Raw genomic sequence first — 21087 nt, 5'->3', positions numbered from 1 at the left:
TAAACTTCGTTGAAATAAACTTCATATTATAATTAAATAATTAATTAGTGCTTTATTATCTGGGAATATTTTTGTAATTTTATTTCGAACTTTCACTATTATCAAGTTATATTATAATAAAATTATACATTTTAAGTTAATTAGTTATATTTACAAGGGAAACATAAAAGACCTATTATTTATAAGCATTAATATTTATCTCAAGTATAAAAATTTATTATATTTTAATCTTTTATGCATTTCTCCTCTACTTATATGACTTATTTTAATCATGTAAGCTTAGCGATAAGGTCGTCTATAGATTAAGGATCCAAGGGAGAAAAATATTGATAGAACATTGTAGTTCAGTTAATTATGGTATAATAAGTGTGCAACACAACTGTCGCGCTAACTTCATCCCAATCGTAGATAGTGACCTGTTAATCCAATTTTTCTGTATAGTAATAATTATCATGAAATTTTGCCCTTCAAAATAGCTGAGGCCACTGTATCGATGACACTTAAATGTTCAGCATGTAAAAGCCAATCGACAGTCAGTCGAAACAAGCAACGAGGCGAGCAAATGTGCAATAAGACTTAAGGTACGAGAGACACGAAGTATCCTTGGAGGAACAACAACGAGACGCGAATACTAAAATTCCTCCTCGACTATTTAATGCGCCATGGCTCGCTCAACCCGGTCAGGATCTCTCCATCCCTTACGCTCGACGGGAATAGGAACGGAAGTCTGTTATCTCGTCTCTTCCCACTGACGGCCTTATCTCGCCGGCGCGAGGAGCCAATCCGGGGGGAAGAGCGACGATTCGGCTCACCGCCGAGAAGTCCTTCGAGAAACGGCGGCCGGCGGCGGGGCCCCGGCGCCGGCCGCAGGGATACGGTGTCGAGGCCGGACTTATATTAGAGCGGTCTCAGTCCTCGGCGAGCCTCCTCGCCACGCAGAAGCCCGTCGAGACGTTGGCGCGCGCGCGCGCACACATACACACACACACACGCGCACGCGCACGCACGCACACACATATATACACACATACACACAAATATCCACAAAAGCACGCAAAAGCATAGCGTCCCAGGCGTAGAGGCGCATCTCCAAGAAACCGCGAGCCCCGGCCTGCGATGCCCCATTGAGCCCAAACAGCCCGGATCACAGCCCCCGACCTCGTTTCAAGGAGTCTGCGCCAAGGAAACGCTCAACATGCTGCTCGATATCCAGCTTCCCGGAGACGTGAGTTTGCGGGCTCGGGCCGGTGCAGCGACCACGATGGGTGGTGGTTGGTTTGGCAAGGGAGGGGTCGCGGGGTTAGGGGAGGGTTATAGGGCCTGATTTATCATTTGCTAAGCGATTCGTTGGTTCGGTCGATTTCATTATCGCGCCAGGCTCTTGAATCGATGCTCGGATCTTAAATTACTGATTACGTGCTAAGGCAAAAGCTTTGCTGGACGTAAAATTGGCCGCGACGCGTAGGTCAATCGTAATTAATGAAAGCGCGCGCGAGCGGCTTCATATGCTTACCTAAATTTCCAAAGGAATGGCTAACTTTTATGCCAGCTATCGTTAACAATCTAGGAACTTTATTTTCTTTTTCTTTTCATATTGTGCAAAACCTAATTCATTTCGTAAATACCGGCATTCTGAAATCCCAGAGACATATATTCAGGTTTGTTTCTCCGTATCCACGTTACATAAACTCGGATAATTGTGAATTTTGGACACGTAAGTTTTTCACGAGAAGAGTCATAATAGGCTCGACATATATTGAATATGGGAAGGTGGTGGTTGAAATATTCTTGCTCAATTGACGAAAAGAAAATAGTCGAATATTAAAAAGATTCACTCACATTAAATAGTACATTAGGATAAATCGAATGTAAGTATTTGAAATCCGAAAGAATAATGTGTTATATTCAAAATAATATGTCAAAATTACAACGTCTTTTCATTTTAATAATACATATGCTTACACGTACATAATGCGTGGCCGGGCAAAGTGTAAACTCAGCAAATATAGAATTAAAGAGCTCAAAGTGAAAAAATGTGCGAGTTATATCATGCTTCGAAAAAATAAAGTTTCGCACAAGTCGAATTGAGAATGAAAGCAAGTCTAAGTGGATAATGTCGATGAGAATGAAATTTGACAGAAATCGGCGGGAGCCAAGTACTCAGCATAATTGCCGTCTTTTAAAATCCATGGAGAACAGCACGCATTACAGTACATAGATAAATGAAACGGGTAAATGCAAGAGTATTAAGAGGCCTGGTTCGGCTAATTACAGACGAGGGAAAGAATGAGAGAAAGAAAGAGACTAGGGGAGGGGCTGGAGATCGGTTACATAAAAGCCCCATGTAATAACGACATCGTCGTCAATACTCGTTTCGGAGTTACGCGTCTGTGTACATCTCTTTGGCGGCTTTTGCGGCGTACGTAACACGTGACAAGATTTCGCGTATTAGTTCGTTCGATTACGATCCTCTTACAAAATATTACGAAGCTCCTAACAAATATTACGGCGGACGTTGCAACGACATTGAGATGGACTTTGAGCCATACTTGGCTTACGTATATTCAGATAAGGAAAAACAGGAGAGATTTTAATTAGAAATGTTTTCCTACCTTGGCAATATCGATGGCATTCTGTTACACGACAATAACTCTATTCGACTCGTTAATATTTGCTTTAACATGAAATGATTAAAAATTTTTATGTCATGTTAACGATATTCCCATCCTTGCTTCCACGAAAACTTAAGATTTTATTCTCACTTGAGACTATATTCTCACCGTATGTAGTAACGATTTTTGCACATATTCAATAATATACCAAGCTCTTTCGATATTTCGAATAGAATAAATTAAACTGAAACATTAGTTGGATCGGACTATAGATTAAAAAAGAAACATACAAAATTATAAATACTTAAGTTTAATATAAAGTAAAAATTGTTAGAAAATATAGAGTGACCTATATAAATTGTTGCTGTTAATACTAATAAACATTGGAATTTTTTTTTGAATATTTTATAATCGCTTCTAATTATGTAACTGCGAAAAGACGAACGAGCAAGCATTAAATTGAACAAAATTAAAATTACCGCCTTAATGTACTAACGAAATTAAGTGCTCGTTAACGTTATCAAATTATAAGATTTTACGAAAAGTTCAGAGTACACTTTTATATTCTAATTAATACGAAGCGTATATAGGCACAATAAAACACGAGATTAATTAGCTTAAACAGTTACATTGTAATTCTCTACAGAGACATTATTATAGTTCTGTCATATGTTAATTGACGTCTAGATCGTTGAGCATAATATCTTTGGGAAATAAATTATGATACTGCTTTTGAGAGTGTCTATTTTCTCGTATTCGGAAATGAAAATCGACTTTGATCATCTCATTGATGCTGAATTTTTAAACGCTGATTATTCGGTACAATAATACCTGGCACACATTAAATCAATAAACATTGGCAGCTGTACGAATAATTTTAAACAAATCATTTTCATACAAATCATTTTAAAACTAATAAATAAAATAGGCACAACAATATTTATTTCTAAGTATTCTAAAAATAACGATCCACGCATATCCGTAAAGTTTTATTGGATTATATCGAGTTTTTATCATTGTAGCATAATCCTTAGATGTCCGATTAAAAAAATTACTTTCAAAGTATTAGGAAATGTTTCCAAAATCCTTATTGACCCAAATTATTTTCCCAGAGCTGTGACTTTCTCCTTGTAAATTACATAAGGAAAAGACAAAATTGCGATGAGGATAACATAAAAATCTAAATTTTCTTTATTTTGACATACGTGAATAAGCAGCGAGGTCAAGATACCGACAGGTAGCAATGTGTCAATATATTTCTCCGAAGTTTTAGCGTTTATATTTATTCAAGAAATGTGTGGTTCTTCAAATTACTGACATTCTGCAATATTTAATAAAATGGCATACGCTTATGCGTATAAAAATGAGATGCAAGATAATTACGTGAATTCTCTAAGATATTTGGATATACGTTACAAGACTTTGGCTCATTAATTATACGATATAGTTACTATCCATCATTCGGAAATCGTACGAGATAATCATAAAAATTGACGTCGCAGATAACATTAGAAATTCATAAAAGACTGTTTAATTATTAACGGTATTAAGCATAAATATTCAAATTATTATTCAGATGTAATTTTTCATCGATAATGCATGTGTATCGAAAATTTTAATAAGTACTTTACATTTATCCAATAACAGGTTTAACATTAAAAAATTATTTTTTGTATTAGTTGTAATTTTTTCATTGCAATTATTTCACAAGGTGTTTTATTTAATTTAATTGTTTTTTTTTAATCTGTTTAATTTAATTTGTCGGATCATTGTCAAACATGTCAAATCACAATTGAATCTGTCGGACTGAAATTAAAATACGCGTCAGATGAATGGTAAAGTAAGAAAGTCGTAATGCGTTGTAATTTAAACAAATACTTATTAAATCTCACGGGTGAAATGATGGGAAGAAAGTTGCTTATAATGCTAAATTCATTCAATCGGATTATTAAAAGAAAATATATTTTAGTAATATTAATTTTGAATTTATGCAAATTCATTCGTGTCTTATTATTTTAATAAAGTCATAAATTTACTCGTTTATAATATTAATTCCACGATTATTAATTGCTACGTGATTATAAGATAAATTAAATTTATTCGCTTTATATAAGAAAAGTATATTAATATAAGTTGGGCGGATAAATAAAAAGATTGTAAACAATACATAAAGATTTTTATTATGCATTTCCTAATACAATTGATAAATACTGAATCGTTGCATTTGAATTATTACGATCATACGGAATAAATAACTTTTTTTTTTTTTTAATACTTAATGCTTTAATTATTTTAAATACATTAGGTTATTTAGAATTTCGTACGTATATAATTTATATTAAGAAACGAATTCGCTTAAAATAAATGAAAATAACGTAGGAACTGAATTGCTGAGATTTGCTTTACAGAAAAGCATATAATTCTAAATCATCGTGTTATTGGAACATTTTACCGTACTGTTATGATTTTAATTATTCATAAATTTAAATAACACATTCTATAAACATGAAAGTTAAAGAAGATTTTTTAATTAAATGAAATTAGGAATTGAAATATTAATTTTACTTCTTTATTTTTTAATTGTATTTCCGATAGCTGAAAATTTTTACTAGTAAAAACTTTGAATAAATTCTGATGACACGAATTTATTTGAAATTCCAATACAAAAACTGTCTGTCCCGATATTTAAAGTACAAGATCATTTCGTATAACTGTTTCTTTCGTATAACTTCGTAAGTAAATATTTTCATCTGTCGGTCCAACTCGCCTCTTGCTTTTAGATTTTGCACCATTAATTTCTTTGATAAACAAATGTGCTTTTCCTTTTCCTTTTATCAAATCTTTTAGGTAATTCCCACTCGATCATAACTCTGAGTTTTAATGCTTTATTGCGCATTATTTTTTACGAACGTGCGATCGAATCAACCGATATTAATGACTCGAAGGTACAGAAGAAAATGGACTTGGTTAGATGCGATCGTCTATGAAACAAAGCAATAGATGATATATATATATATATATATATATATAGAGAGAGAGAGAGAGAGAGAGAGAGAGAGGGGGGGGGGGGGGGGGGTAGAGAGAGAGAGGGAGATGAAGAAATATATTCATAGTAGAAAGAGACTAGGAGGGATACCGAACGAGAGCGGATGCGTCCGTTATGTTACGTTCGAGCCAATGCACCGCGTCTCAACGATTCGCATGACACAAAAGAGCGCGCGCCTCACTTTACATAACTGTAAATTCTTTCTCTCTCTCTCTCTCTCTCTCTCTCTCTCTCTCTCTCTCTCTCTCTCTATCTATCTATCTATCTATCTATCTATCTCTGTGTTTCTGTCGTACACTCTAACACTCTCCTTGTGCTCCGCTCTCACTCTGCTCTCGTAAAAGGGACAAAGTGGTGCGCACGCGCTCCGAAGTCACCGTCCTTGACACTACGACGAAGATATTCCCATATGTCAGGAACTGGTTCCCTTACGGGTACCCGCGGGATCTCTTTAGGCGGACGAATGGAAGGACGTGATAGTTCGACAAATCAGTTCACCGATTAATCGGCCGACCGACATATTCGATTTAGGCCACAAACATTCGCTTCGTTTCTCCCACCCACCCGCCCCATTTTCCTATGCTTTCTTTTTCGTACCTGTTGCTGTCGCCGCAGCTTCACTTCCGCGACGCAAAATCCCGAGTCACCGCTCGTCACGTCGAAAATCGTTGATAATGCATGAATACTATCTTTAGAAAGCGAGCGACCTCTGCGCTTACGCCAGTAGACATCCAGATTTCAAGAACGGGTTCTCATCGCGCACTGTGTTTTTTCATTTATCCCGGCATAATAAAGCCCACATAGCATTCCATTTATGGATTTAAGTCGCAAGAGCGTAGGCACACTTATTATAATGTATCATAATGTAAATATTGTTACGCATGCTGCCGATACAGTTTATTATAATCTCTACACGCTTCATACGGGATAATATGCATAAAAATTTCACATTCATTTTTGGCTTACGAACACGCTCGCTTATATCATTATCAAAACAAGTAAGAATTCTTGGACCAAATGGTAAGTATTTTGAAGCGGTGAATGTAAATTATAATTTTTTTTCTTCATCATAACTGCATTGAAAATTTTCTTTCTTTCTTTCTTTCTTTCTTTTTTTCTCTACTACTAAGTGTTAAATGATATGATAATGGTTGGGTTGATGGCATCGGGAGTTTTAATTACATAACATTAAATGGATTTCTCGACTTATTAGTTGCGAAGATCGGCAGTCCACGAATACAGAGAAGAAATATCCATTGTCGCATTATTATTGCCAATCGCGTTTAAATGGCTTATATTGTTTTAATAAGTTTAATCTTAATCGGCATTGCCGTGCATATTGGCTAGAAATTCTTAACAACTCGTCGGTGATTATTAAATTATTCTCCGAATTTTCCGATATTTTCCATAAAATGAAATTTCGAAAAGATGCGTTAAATTAATTAATTAATGCAATATATATATAATTTTATTAAAAATATATCTACAAGTCATATATTGTAATTATTTTATAGAACGTAGATGCGATTGAAAGCGTTGAAATACAATTGTTCACGACTTGGATTCTATTGTTTGACGCATAATGCATGGTATTACTAATGTCTTATTGTCATTGAAATTAATTGCTAAACACAATAAGATTAATCATGACTTTGACCGCTCGTGATATGAAACTATTTGGAAATTGTATAAAATAAACATAATAAATAGCAAAGTCGTTTTACGCACGTTAAAATACTTTGGTGAAAATTGCCAACGTAACGGTTACTTTGCCTACTTTAATATAGATACGTGAATGAGACGTTTGTATATATTATGTTTACGCGTGTCGTCTGAGTGCGGAGCTATTAAATCTATGTAAGCTAAAAAATAATAACGGAGTTTATCTATATCACGTATACATTTAATAACTGATTTTAGACATTGGAAAGGAATACTTTATCTTTTCACTTTAAAGCAGTAGCAAGGATATTCCATTTTTAACTACTTTTTAAATATAATTGTCATTAGATTGAAAAAGTATACATTTTCATAAATTAAAATGCAGCGTGAAATATGCTTAAGTTAATTTTCAAAATTAAATTCTAAAATTTTACAAATATTTATTAAAATAATCATAATTAATAATAGTAATCATAATAATAATAAAAAAAAATTAATAATAATAATAAAAATAATCATAATAATAAAAAATAATAATAATAATAATAATAATAATAATAAAAATAATCATAAATAATAATAATTATTTTTCTTAAAAAATAAAATTGAGTAAGAATATGTTATATTTATCGCTTAAAAATCATCATGATATTAGTTTTGCAAAATTTAGTATTTATTTGCAATGTTTTCTTTTTACAATTGTATAATTTTAATTGCAAAATATATTTTAAAATACTAATTAAATTATTGCTGAATATAAATTGTGCAATAAAGAAAAAATTACAATTAAAATATTAATTTATAATATAGATTTTTTGCATGCACCTTCTTTATCAAACGGTCGATAAGTTTACTGCATAATATGATTAATAATATGTTAAACAATTGAAGATATTAAAATGATTGAGCCTTTTTGTATATAAAAAATAAGCGATTCTTTATACTTTTTCAAGATATGAAATATAATCGAAATAATACACGTTTTGAATGTAGTATGAATTTTAATTTCTGAATTAACATAAATAATTATAATTTATCTAAAATTACCTCATAACAATGATATATTTCTTCATTTTAAAGATGAAGTGATAAAATAAATAATCTATTAATAAATTCCACTGAGATGAATAAACGAATTCTGTTTAATTACGTTAATTACATAAATTACTCAAACTATTAAGAATTAATCGTTGAGTTTTTTCCAATAACTTTAGATACACCTTAATCAATGAAATCACGCAAAGTTAAAATATTAAAATTGTTAATTTATAGAATTTATACAATTCATACTAGAATAAGTATGTTTATTACTTTAGTCTGAAATTTGATATGTATATATAGCAGGCATCGTAGTAAAATAAAAAATTAAAAATTATTACATTTCAAAAACAATAAATTCTAAATTTTAACGGATAATTTTAACGCGATTGTAACAAATATTGAATTATTATTTATAAAGCACAGTGTTACATACTATTATATAACTAAGATGATATTGTTTTGTTTACTACTAGATTAGAGCTAATGAAGCATTTTCGCTATTTTATGTTCTGCGAGTATTATAATCCATTGAAACTCAAATATCTCTTTTCTTCAAAATAGGGTGAATGCGAATACGGGAAGCAATCAATCGCTAATGAAACCAACAACAATGAGATCTCTGAAACACTCGACGTAAACGGATGTATAATTACAAACAGAACCCCATTGCAGGAGTTTTATGCACACCAATCTATTTTTATAACAGGTAATGTTTGTAATCATAATATTGGATTTTATTTGTAAACATTAGCTGTTATCATTTATTTATTATACATTCTTAGGATACTAATAGAGAATAATCAATATTTTATTTAAAATAATTATGTAAAAATATTTAAAATATTTAATCTAAAGTACAATTTTATCATAATATGAAATGATCAAATCATTTATTACATAAATGTGTTGTTAGAATGATTTTAGAACATAAGTAAATATTAAAATATTTTTCCGAAAATGTTGTGAAAATATTTTCATAAAATATAATTATAATTCACAATATATTTGTTTATTATCGTAAAATTCATAGATAAATAATTGAAAGTAACAATGTTTATTTATATTCATGTCATTTCCTGTCTTACATATTGTATAGTAAAAAATTCAATTGAATTCGTTTGAATTACAATTTTTTTGGGTATAGAAATTTACATTTGGCTTTTGTGATACTAGAATATATACAAGAATTTACACTAATTTCGTTACATTTAATGTAACGATATGATATAAAATGATTTGCATAACGAATAATCTATAATGAGATCATAAATCTATACTTTTCAGCTAATAAACTTACGCTCATACAACAGTACATAAATAACAGCAGTTTATGTTTGTCTTGCTATTATACATTAATAGCCCTTTTATTAATACACATTCATTTACATTTCTATATTTAAAATATCGCACTCTTTTCTTTTATTGTTTTTACTAATCTCTTTACAAACTATCCTGTATGCTTAAAATTAAAAGTTAAATTCCTAACAATGAGAAACTGTAAAAATTCTATTATACTTAATATTGAAATACTATAGCAAAATAAATGATATGACATTTAATTATATAAAAAACACTAGTCTAGAATTAATTCATTCGACTGCTTGCTCAGTTTTTTCCCTTTCTTTACAAAGTAATTGTGTTTATTTTGTATTGACAGGAGGAACAGGATTTCTCGGAAAGATATTAATAGAGAAGCTTTTGCGAAGTTGTTCGGATATTGCATGTATTTACCTGCTGGTGCGTCCAAAAAAGGAAAAGAGCATTGAGAGCAGAATTAAAGAATTATTCAAAGAACCAGTAAGTGTTTAAAAGTGCGAAGTGCAGTGGTAAAGTATTTCTTAAATCACGTTATTCTTCGCGAGAGAAATATTCATGAAAGAAATTTGAAGGTCAGTTAGTGGCTTACCTTTGAAATTGAAAATATCTATAATTGCCCATTGTAAATAATCCTAGTAAAAGAATAACAGATTCTTGGCCGAGGATAATTTTGATTACTATTTTTTTTTTTATGAATCCAAAGCAACTTGAAGCATTAAAGATGTAATTTATGAATCATTTGCTAGCATTTTTAATTTATGTATATTAACATTAAAACTAACCTTATGAAGAAAATCTGAAAACAGTGGAATTTTTGAATTTTTTAAATAATTATTAAAATCAATGACGGTAATGAGATTTTCATGTGCGTAAATTATATATCACTAGAGTTATTAAAACAAAAGATTAATGAATTAAGCGTATTAAGGAATGAATAGAAAATATTGTTATATTAAATTTAATGAAAGAATTTTTCATATATTAGTGATGCTTTATAAAATTTGAAAGGTTTGGCAATAAAATGTTTCATATTACATATATTTTATTATTACGCTTATATTTACGCATGTGGGGGAGGAGAAGTGAGACATATTCTTTTTTTTTCAAGTATGACAAATTTCTATTTTCATATACAATAACTATAAAACTTTGTCATATAATATTAAATAAAACGCATTATCGATGTGTAAATGTTATTTAACATGTTATTTTATTTTTCGTAAATAACTTTGAATATTTCAACTTGAATTGTTTGCATAATTTATAAATTCTTCTCTCATAAGAATATGCAAGTAAAAGAAATATAATTGAATATGCATACTATGTATGAAATGATGTTAATTAATTTTACATATAAAATTACTCTTACGCATCAAAAAAATCAAAATATTTTTTGTTTTAACGACAATTAGTCGAACTTCCTAATTCGGAATTTAATGGTTACAAAAACGTCATTTGTTTACGAACTTTGTAACTCATATATAAAGTCTGCTTAATATTTAGCGAAAGATATTTCACGATATGAAATACGATTTTGTCAATTTTTTTATGAACTTCAAATTGTCAATGTGAAATTATTTCAAAGTATCTCCGAATTATTTAATACGCAATACTTATATAGAAGGAAATTCAATTTGAAAAAAATCAATGCATATATAAATGCGTGTGTTTGTGTACGTAAAACATTTCAATGGTTTAAAAACTGTGAAGTAAAAGTATCAATTTGAAAGATATGTTCTATATTTCGTATGAAATTCATAGAAAAAAAAAAATTCAATATATTAGGATCTGTTATTAAACGCGTCATCTCGTCTAACTATTGATCGCACGATTGTGAGAATGAAGATGAGGAAGATGATGATGATGATGATGATGAGGAGGGGGAGGAGGAGGAGGAGGATGAGGAGGATGAGGATGAGGATGAAAGGGGACGGGAGATGGGAAGATATTCATAACGGAGAACCTAGTACAAGGCGTATCATCGAATTATCTAATAAAACATATACTATCTCATTTCTAGATTTACGCACGTCTAAAAGAGGAAATGCCGAAATTTCATCACAAAGTCGTGGCCGTCGCCGGCGATTGCAGTGTCCAAGGCCTGGGACTTTCTACGTCTGACAGAGATTTGCTGATGCGCGACGTAAGTCTGGCGCAATTATTAAGTAACCCGTACACATGAGGAGCGAAACGTGCTTGCTCTTCGAATATGAAATTTTACAGATTATTTATGAACAACAATAAATTCTTCAATGAATGAAGAAAAAATTTGCTGATCAGAATGAATTATTAAAGCTCGAATAATTGAGTCGAATTTTTTATTAAGTAGGAATGAAATTTTAGTGTGTCGCATTTTTTAAATAAGTCCTTGTTACGTTGGCAAACTATAATCATTTTAAATTGGTTTCGTTGATTTATCATTTTCTCCCAATTTCTAATCCATACATCTATATTTTATTTCATTTATTGCACGTAGGTCTGTAATACTTTTCATTGATACATACCTACTTAATAAAATAAATAGACAATGACGTTGTTGTACATAATAAACATATGAAGAAAAATCATTGCTTATAAATTTTCGATTGTTCTCCAAATAAACATTTTTTCATTCATTCGGTAGGTAAAGATGAAAATTGTTTACACTTCTATAATATTAAAATATTATATAAATCAGGCGTTTATTAGTTATAAAATTATAATATAGAATGTGAACAAAATATATATAATTAGCATATAGAATAATTTACTAGTACACATTCTTTTTCTTATAAATCAACGTTGCAAATACAAAAGTATCGAATCAGCATTGAGAGATATTTATACTATGGGCTGGGATAATAAAAATAGATCGATTGATTTTCATAAAGTAAGATAAGCAGTGAATTTAACTATTATTCTACTTGTTATGATTAGATGTCACACCGAATCTCACTGTATAATAATTTCTTTTAAAAACATTTTAAACATTTATTACATTAAATTATTACCCTCGATTGTATATACTTATACCACCAACGCCAATTCTTAATATCGTTCGTTTACACTTGCAAGCAGGCGTATATAAGTACGTTGTACATTCTCAATACACATGAAGCACTCGATACACATTGAGCTTCATAATGCTTAACCGATACATGAATCTATCATAATACCGTGCTTAGAATGCTAATGTACCGCTACTATGTACATTTAATGTTTACAACATGGATTTATGCTATGAATCTCGCTACTACTTTTTCACTGATTTATAGCTTATAAAAATTAAAATATTACAAAGGCTTTCCCAACTTCTCAATACCTCATAAGTTATTGGTAAGGTATCGTAAATTTGCTAAAAAGATCACATTTTATAAAGTGTCTTTATGTAAATCATTCAATCTATAATATAAAGGCTGGGTATTATCGAACAATTTAATGAATATTTTTTTATTTTGTTATTTAATTGAATTGAATAAGATATTTGACGTCACCGAGAATGGATTAATAAACATGTAACTTCTCATGAAGTGCATATGAGTACAAGTACGATAATGTTATCGTTTTATAGAATTTGACGAATTAATGCGTATAAATGCGTATTTCTAAAAACACACTGTAATAAGTAAGTATTTTAAATATTAATATTTGAAAATGTTTTAAGATTTGTTATCATACGACGTAAATAAGCTCCAGAAAAATTGCAAACATTCTACTAAAATCTCATATTACATTAAATAATATCATGAGCAATCAATAATTATATGATTAATTTGTAATTGTAGGTATCAATAGTTTTTCACGTAGCGGCAACTGTACGTTTTGATGAGAAACTGAAAGTCGCTTCGGCAATAAATGCTCAAAGCACTGCTGATGTTATCGACTTGTGTAAAGATTTACAAAAATTGAAGGTAAATAAATTTTTTTTTTATGTTTGAATGCAGCAAAAAATGATAAAATGTTTTAATGAAAATTGTTAATCAATTTACTTCGATTGTCCTCCGTATGTTATATGTAATTGAATGGAAGTCGATGAACTAGAAAAATATCGAAAAAATTAATTATTAAAAATTTTATTTTCTATTAATTCGATAAACGTTTTTAAGCTAATGATTTTTCATATAATTAATTACATTAGCTGAAATTAATTAAAGTAGTATATAATAATTCTAATTAAGATGAGAATTTAATTAACAATATTTTTATTTCATCTTTTTGATAATTATAGAAGAGATGTTTTATAAAACTAGAATAATGAAAAATTTCTATCAAAGCCAAGATAAAATATTTTTATCTACCTTTGACATTTAATGATAATATTTCAAATAACTATTTAGATTACCTTTATGAAAGTTGTCGACCAATTAAAAAAATATCATGCTCCAAAAGTGTGATAGAGATAAATATATTTCAAAGTATTTTCGTAGAATCTCAATCTGTGCATAATACATATTATAATTATCTTTAGTGAAAATCTATAATAGATAATAATAACGTTTTCTAATTATATTTGATGCTAGTTTTATCACGTAAATTACAGAAGTATGTAAGCCCTAGAATTACGAACAATAATCTTATCTAATACAAGGAATTTATAATTTTAATTTTTCTTGAATCTCATTAATCTTATACTATTAATATTGAATAAACTAAGGGATTGATTTTCCTCATTTTACCATTTCATTGTCTAGATGCAAGAAGGAATAATAAATCTAAAATTCTTTCTTTACTTTGCTTCAAAATTCTTACTTTACTTTTAGCTATGCAATAAATATTAAATATGTTTGTTATTAATTTGCCAAATATCATTGAATCTAATATGAAATTAAGTTGTAACTAAGTATTGAAATGTAAAAAAAAATGTATAGAAAAATAAAATGTATAAAATTAAACCGTTTAATGATACATATATTTACAAGATTTATCCATCGCCGTCATATTTTAATTTTGACTGGCAAGACTTTCGGAATATCTTCCATATATTGTAAAAGGACATTTTTTAATCCGATTTTTAATCTCGATAGAATTATTTATAAATCAAAACATAAAAATATAATAATTTTTAATGTATTATTGTTTTTATCTATAGGCTTTTATTTATGTTTCGACGGCATATGCAAACTGTATTTCGCGGGAAATTAACGAAAAATTTTATGATTTTCCAATTAAGAATGGTGAAATGCTTAATATTGTTAACTGCTTATCTGATGATATTATAAAAGAAATAAGTCCTAGGTAAGTAAAAACACAAACATTATTTCTAACAATCCTTATACAATATAATATATAATTAAATTAATTTAGTATAAGAATATTAAATTTGTATACATAGGTTAATTACTCCATGGCCAAACACTTATACATTCACCAAAGCACTTGCGGAAAATCTTGTTAAAACGAGAAATAAAAATTTACCAATGGGAGTATTCAGGCCGGGAATTGGTAAGTATATTTTTTAAGATTTTTAATTAATATACCAAGGTGAAATTGTATAAAGTGAAGTGCCGATTGAATGAATGAATTGGAAAAAATTAATATTCAATATTTATCATTATGCGTTTATATTTTTCTGTATAATACAATTTCATAATAAATAGCACATGTTAGAATTATATAATTAATAAAATAAATAACTTTCTATAATTATTTAAAACAGTTAATGCGTATTCAAACTATAATTACCAATAATAAAATTTATATTTTAATATATAAATTATTTCTATCTAATATTAAATTTAATTGAACATTTCTATCTCTTATTTAATTTAATCAAATTCAATTGTTAAATTATTGTTTACAATTATTTCAAACATTATTGATTCTATTTTTGTAATAGTACTCAATCAATTTTAGAAATAATCAATGAAGCAATGATAAGGCTATCAAATTATCAATACATCAATGTTCATTATCGTTAAGTATATGTTAAACGATAACTTTAGTTAATTAAGATATTTCATTAAGTTTCTTAAAAACTATAAAAATTTATGTGATTTGAGAAATTTAATTCAGAATAAGTATTATAATTATTTTTAATGACGAATTAAATTTACGTATCAATAATCATTGGCAATGATCGTGCTCGTTTAATAGCAAGTTTTTTTTAAATCATAAGAAGATTTTACTTTGATTGTACTTTTATTTTTTCAATATTTTGGTACATAAATTGAGAATTCGTTTACAAATCATGTTTATGAAACAAGTGACTAAATTAAATGATAATATTATCGAAAATATCATAGAGAATTAATAAATAAGTAGACGCGAAATGTTGTAGTCAATTTCAATAGACAAGAATTCGCATGACTAAAAGTAGTGAACATTACGTTACGTAGAATTAAACGTATTAATAGTACAGAGTTTAATTTTAATTTATATTTATATACCTTTTGATGAATATCAATTGTTCTCGAAAGAAGTTGATAACAATCAAAATCGCTAGACAATATTATCAACAATTTCAATTGATTCTACACAAGTAATGACAAGTTTTGCGTGCCACAGGAATCGATAATAATCGAATTATAAACTTAACTTTTCCATTTAGTTCGCATGGTTAATTAAAGCGACAGATATAATATTGAACAACAAAGAAAAGTCTCAGTTTGACGTGCAAAGATTTTTTCGCGCTATGCTCTTTCCATCCTGCAGTTGCTTTTATGTAAGCTACTTCCGCGCATTCACTACTATTATCGCTTAAAAATTAATAATACTGCGGCCTATTAGCGAATACTCAGAATCTCGGTCGAGCATATTAATGCAGCTCACCATTTTGTTTAAACTCCACATTAATATAAAGATTAATGTTATAAATGATTATTGCAGTAATTTCTACTGCCAATGAACCGATCCCAGGTTGGATCGATAACTTTTATGGGCCGACAGGAATTGCGGCAGGAGTGGCGACTGGAGTATTACGGACGTTACATTGTAACCCCGACATTAACGCAAACATCGTGCCTGTTGACCTCACGGTAAACGCTTTAATCGTTAGTGCTTGGGACGTAGCTATGCAAACTGCGAGGTATGTACTTCCGGTAATTAGGCGTTGGCCTTACACTTAATTGATTGATATATATTCGTTTGTTTATTAAGAGTTGCCTCTGTCCGGAGTCTGGGCATTATTAATATTCTCTCTATATTATTAACAACTCGTATCGCTTTGACATTTTCAAACATCTTGGCATTCAGTCAGTCAAATGTTATTCATTAATAAGCATATTTCATCGATTTATTTACGTCATTTCATTATTATTATGCTTAAGGAATCGCTATTCGCGCCTCGATACCTGTTCATTACCTGAATTTTAATTTTTCAATTTATTATTGAAATGACGAAAATTTCGAGTTCGCGCGTGTCATTATTTAATTTGATCGATAAGTAAATAATTGAGCTCTGTAAGTGATTCATTTGTGGAGAATTGTTTGCTTATACTTCAAACCTTTTTTTGGTTCATGCATATCGATATTATTATATAGATAAGTTTAAGGAACATGTACACGCTGAGTGATTATTTACAGCTGATCGATCGGCTTAAGCCAAGAGAAATCTCATCCTACAATTACAAAATTTACTTTTGATATAAATTTACAACGTATTAAGCTTACATGAGCATTTCGATAATTTCAATAATACAATACAAATAAGCTTATCAGAAATATATGCCAAACCCTATTAACAAACATTACAGCATAAACTCGTCAATTGTAATTGTATTTGCCTATTTACATTTAAATAATTATAAAAATTAAGTGTTCTATCCTTCCAAGATATTGATAATTTTATAAAATAAAATAATATAAAGATGTAATTCTTTTTTTTTTTTTTTTTTTTTTTTTTTTTTTTTTTGCCATAATATATAAGATTCTAATGTAGTAAAATGTAGAGCGTAATTTAAAAATAATATAATCATTTTGACATAAACTTTTAAAGATACATAATGTGTATAAAAATTTTAGGAGAGATGATGATATGCTGATCTACAATTTCGTATCAAGTGTGGATGCACCGTTTACGTGGGAGGATTTTCGAGTTACGAATATAAATTATGTTAACAAGTATCCGTTGAGCAATCCACTTTGGTACTTATCGTTCAATATGAATAAGAATAAACTCATACATTCTATCTACGCTATATTTCTTCACCTAATACCTGCCTTTTTGATCGATGCCGCAACAATCTGTTCCGGACGTAAACCTAGGTAAATAAAATTGTCACCATAAATCCTTAAATCCCATAGTATAGAATACCATATAATTCGATAATTGCAGATATAATGTAATAAGTCTGACAAAGGTTTTAATTTCCTATATTTTTTTTTTTGTTTTTTTTTTTTTTGTTTCTTTTTGTTCATCGGTAGTGTGAATTACTATTATCTTCCTAATTAGTGACTCAATGTTTTTACATGTTATGAAATATGATAATTACTTTAGTTAAAAAATACAATTTTTCAATTAATCATTAATGTAGATGTAACTTACATGTTTTGTATTGTAAATTTTATCACTCTATAAAATAATGTTTAATGTTTAATGTTTAAAGATTCAACAATACCCATGGTAAATATGATCTTATCGAAAATTTCAGATTACTAAAAACGTATCAAAAAGTTAACAAATTCGTCGGTGTTCTGTCCTACTTTGTTACCCGTGAGTGGAAATTCACGAATGACAATGTACGAGAAATGTGGCATCGAATGGATTCGCGCGACAAGCAAATGTTCTATTTTGATATGCAGAGTTTCGATTGGCAAGCCTTTTTTCGAAATTATATGAAAGGTGTTAGGGTATACCTATTAAAGGATGATTTGAAAACCTTAGAAGATAGCAGAATAAAGTGGCGGAGGTGACTAATACAGATATATAATAACATTAACATAACATAAAATATCCTTTTAATTTTATGATAAAATTTTTAAATATTAAGTTGAGTATATATATATATATATATATTTGCGAAACAATCATTTATGAAAAAAGTTGGTGTAAAAAATTAATTTTATTTTAGAACAAATGAAGAAATTAAACGTAATAACTCATTGTTCTTCGAAATTAGTAGTTTAAAGATTATCAAACTCGATCAATTGTCACAAGAGTTCCATACTTTTCCTAAGATATCTTGATTGATTATTTTAATTATGAATATTTAATGTCCATTTTTATTGCTTTTAATGATTATAAATTAAAGAAATCATATTAATACGTAATAAATCTTATATATCGTTTACCTAAATAATATATAACACATTATACGTTGCCCTAAAGAGCGCAATAGCACATCTAATCAAGTCTTTCATTATCGATAAATGCACCATTATAAATTATCTTCAAATACAATTACTTAATTATTTGGATTATTACTTTTACCATTGATAATGATAATTCGTTCATTTTCAGATTTTATTGGATGCATAAAACTGTCAAGTTATTGGGAACTTCATTTGGAATTTGGTTTTTATGGAACATAGTTTCTACCGTATTCAAGTGATAAAGCAAAAAGTGATGCTAAACTGACTGTTTCATGGCAATTTTTAAGAAAATTATGCTGGCATCGAAACTAAATAGATGTAAATATTTTTTACAAGAATATTGGCGGATTTGTATACAAGTCAGAACGTTTGAACGTTAATCATTCTGTACTGCTTCCAATTCCTTTTCCGATAACACCATAATGATTATGAATATTCAAAATAATTTAAATTGGAAAAATGTATTATCATATTATATTATATTATTCAAGAAAAACTACCTCAATAAAAAGATGTCGTACAGTACTATACAAATGACTCGACAATGTAAATAGGATTACCTCTAGAAAGTTTTGATATCAATTATTAATAATCGAGTTAATAATCTGTTTGACAACATATTTCTGATACCTTTGTTTTAATTACAAATTCCTGAATACTAAAATATTATTATTCAGAAACTGTATGAAATGTATTATTTTTATGCGTTTATACAAATTATTTTAATAAATGTTTAGAAAACTAATATTTATTATTTTTATTGTACATTATTAATGTGCATACAGTATACATTTATCTTATTCTTACGTCTAATTAATAATAATAAAAAGATCATATTCGATTGAAGTTGTATTTTGAAATTATTATAATAAAAAATATTAGATATATATATATAGAAAGAGAAATATTAAAAAATAATGTTTCACATAACACATTATTGTTATCTAATTCAGTATAATGACCCCATGTATTCTTTATTAGTATTGTTAATATTTATGACTGACATTAGCAAGAAATCGATTGAAGTATAGTATATTTAATAATACATTAATAGTATTTAGAAATTTACAAGTATTTCAAACATATGATAATATTCTAAAAGATTTAGATTTTTTATTTTATAGACATTTTTGATAGTATATAAGAAAGAATATATATATATATATATATATATATATATATATATATATATTTATTTTTTATTCTTTTAAAATATTATCATAAATTACATATATATATAATTTTAATGTTAAAAATCAACATAAACGGAAATTCGTTTTTAATGTTTAAACATAAATTCTGTTATTAAAGTCATATATATATATATATATATATATTCATGAATAATTGGAACTAAAAAATAACAATATTTTTTAATAAAAACATATCTATAATGAACAATGTAAAAATTAATATATTGAATGACAAGAAAATATTTTACTCCAACTATTCGTATTATATTTCATAATAATATTGTAGTGAAAATTTTAAACTCTTTTCTTAAATTTCAAATAGATACAAATATATCCAAGAATTATAATAACATTCTTGAAATTAGTTCTTTTCAGAAAATCTATATTAATATATCAGTATATTAATTCAAATTTATTACGTCTATCTGCATATATTGTTATTTTACATTTTCATAGATATATAACTTATGATTGAGATGTGCAGATGTCTTCTAATGCGTGGAGAAGCAGAAAAAAATTTTTTTCTTGTATTCTCATGTAATTTAAGGTATAATTTAATGCAGGATATTTACATATTATAGGCAGTTTATTTAATCAATTTGATGACAGTTTAATGAATCTCATTTTGCTTTTAATAGGAATTTTAAAACAATGTACTAATACAATGTTTCATAGCTTTACATTTATATTATCGCCGAAATTATATTTTTAACCATTTTTGTTCATCAAGTTTCGATTATTATACTTGCACTGATCAATTTTTATAAAATTTATTATACTTTTTTTTCGTTCTTGGTATTGATAATTTATATATAAATAAAATATTAATTATAAATATTAATTATAGTCAATTTTAAGCTGAACAATTACTTTCAATTATTTATGCTTCCTAACTAGATTTTACGTACACGAATATTGCTCTTTGTAAACTTGATTTGTAATTTAATCCTGCCTAATGGACGTAATATCATTAATCAAGAGAAATGTT

The 21087-nt window shown here is 28.3% G+C and overlaps 1 protein-coding gene across 1 annotated transcript; it reads left to right on the top strand.

Annotated features, from left to right (window-relative positions):
- Window positions 1-1048: 1048 nt before the first annotated feature.
- On the top strand, window positions 1049-19528 carry LOC105363583 (putative fatty acyl-CoA reductase CG5065). Its single transcript, XM_011501320.1, has 11 exons — window positions 1049-1225; window positions 8923-9067; window positions 10019-10158; window positions 11699-11821; window positions 13443-13568; window positions 14747-14892; window positions 14990-15099; window positions 16483-16681; window positions 17617-17859; window positions 18246-18503; window positions 19055-19528. Exons 1-11 carry the CDS (start codon window positions 1196-1198, stop codon window positions 19143-19145), a joined length of 1611 nt encoding a protein of 536 aa, XP_011499622.1. The 5' UTR covers window positions 1049-1195; the 3' UTR covers window positions 19146-19528.
- Window positions 19529-21087: the final 1559 nt, after the last annotated feature.

This window comes from Ceratosolen solmsi, unplaced genomic scaffold, assembly GCF_000503995.2.
Source record: "Ceratosolen solmsi marchali unplaced genomic scaffold, CerSol_1.0 scaffold3, whole genome shotgun sequence".
Lineage (NCBI taxonomy): Eukaryota > Metazoa > Arthropoda > Insecta > Hymenoptera > Agaonidae > Ceratosolen > Ceratosolen solmsi.
This window is presented reverse-complemented; position numbering and strand designations above follow the sequence as displayed.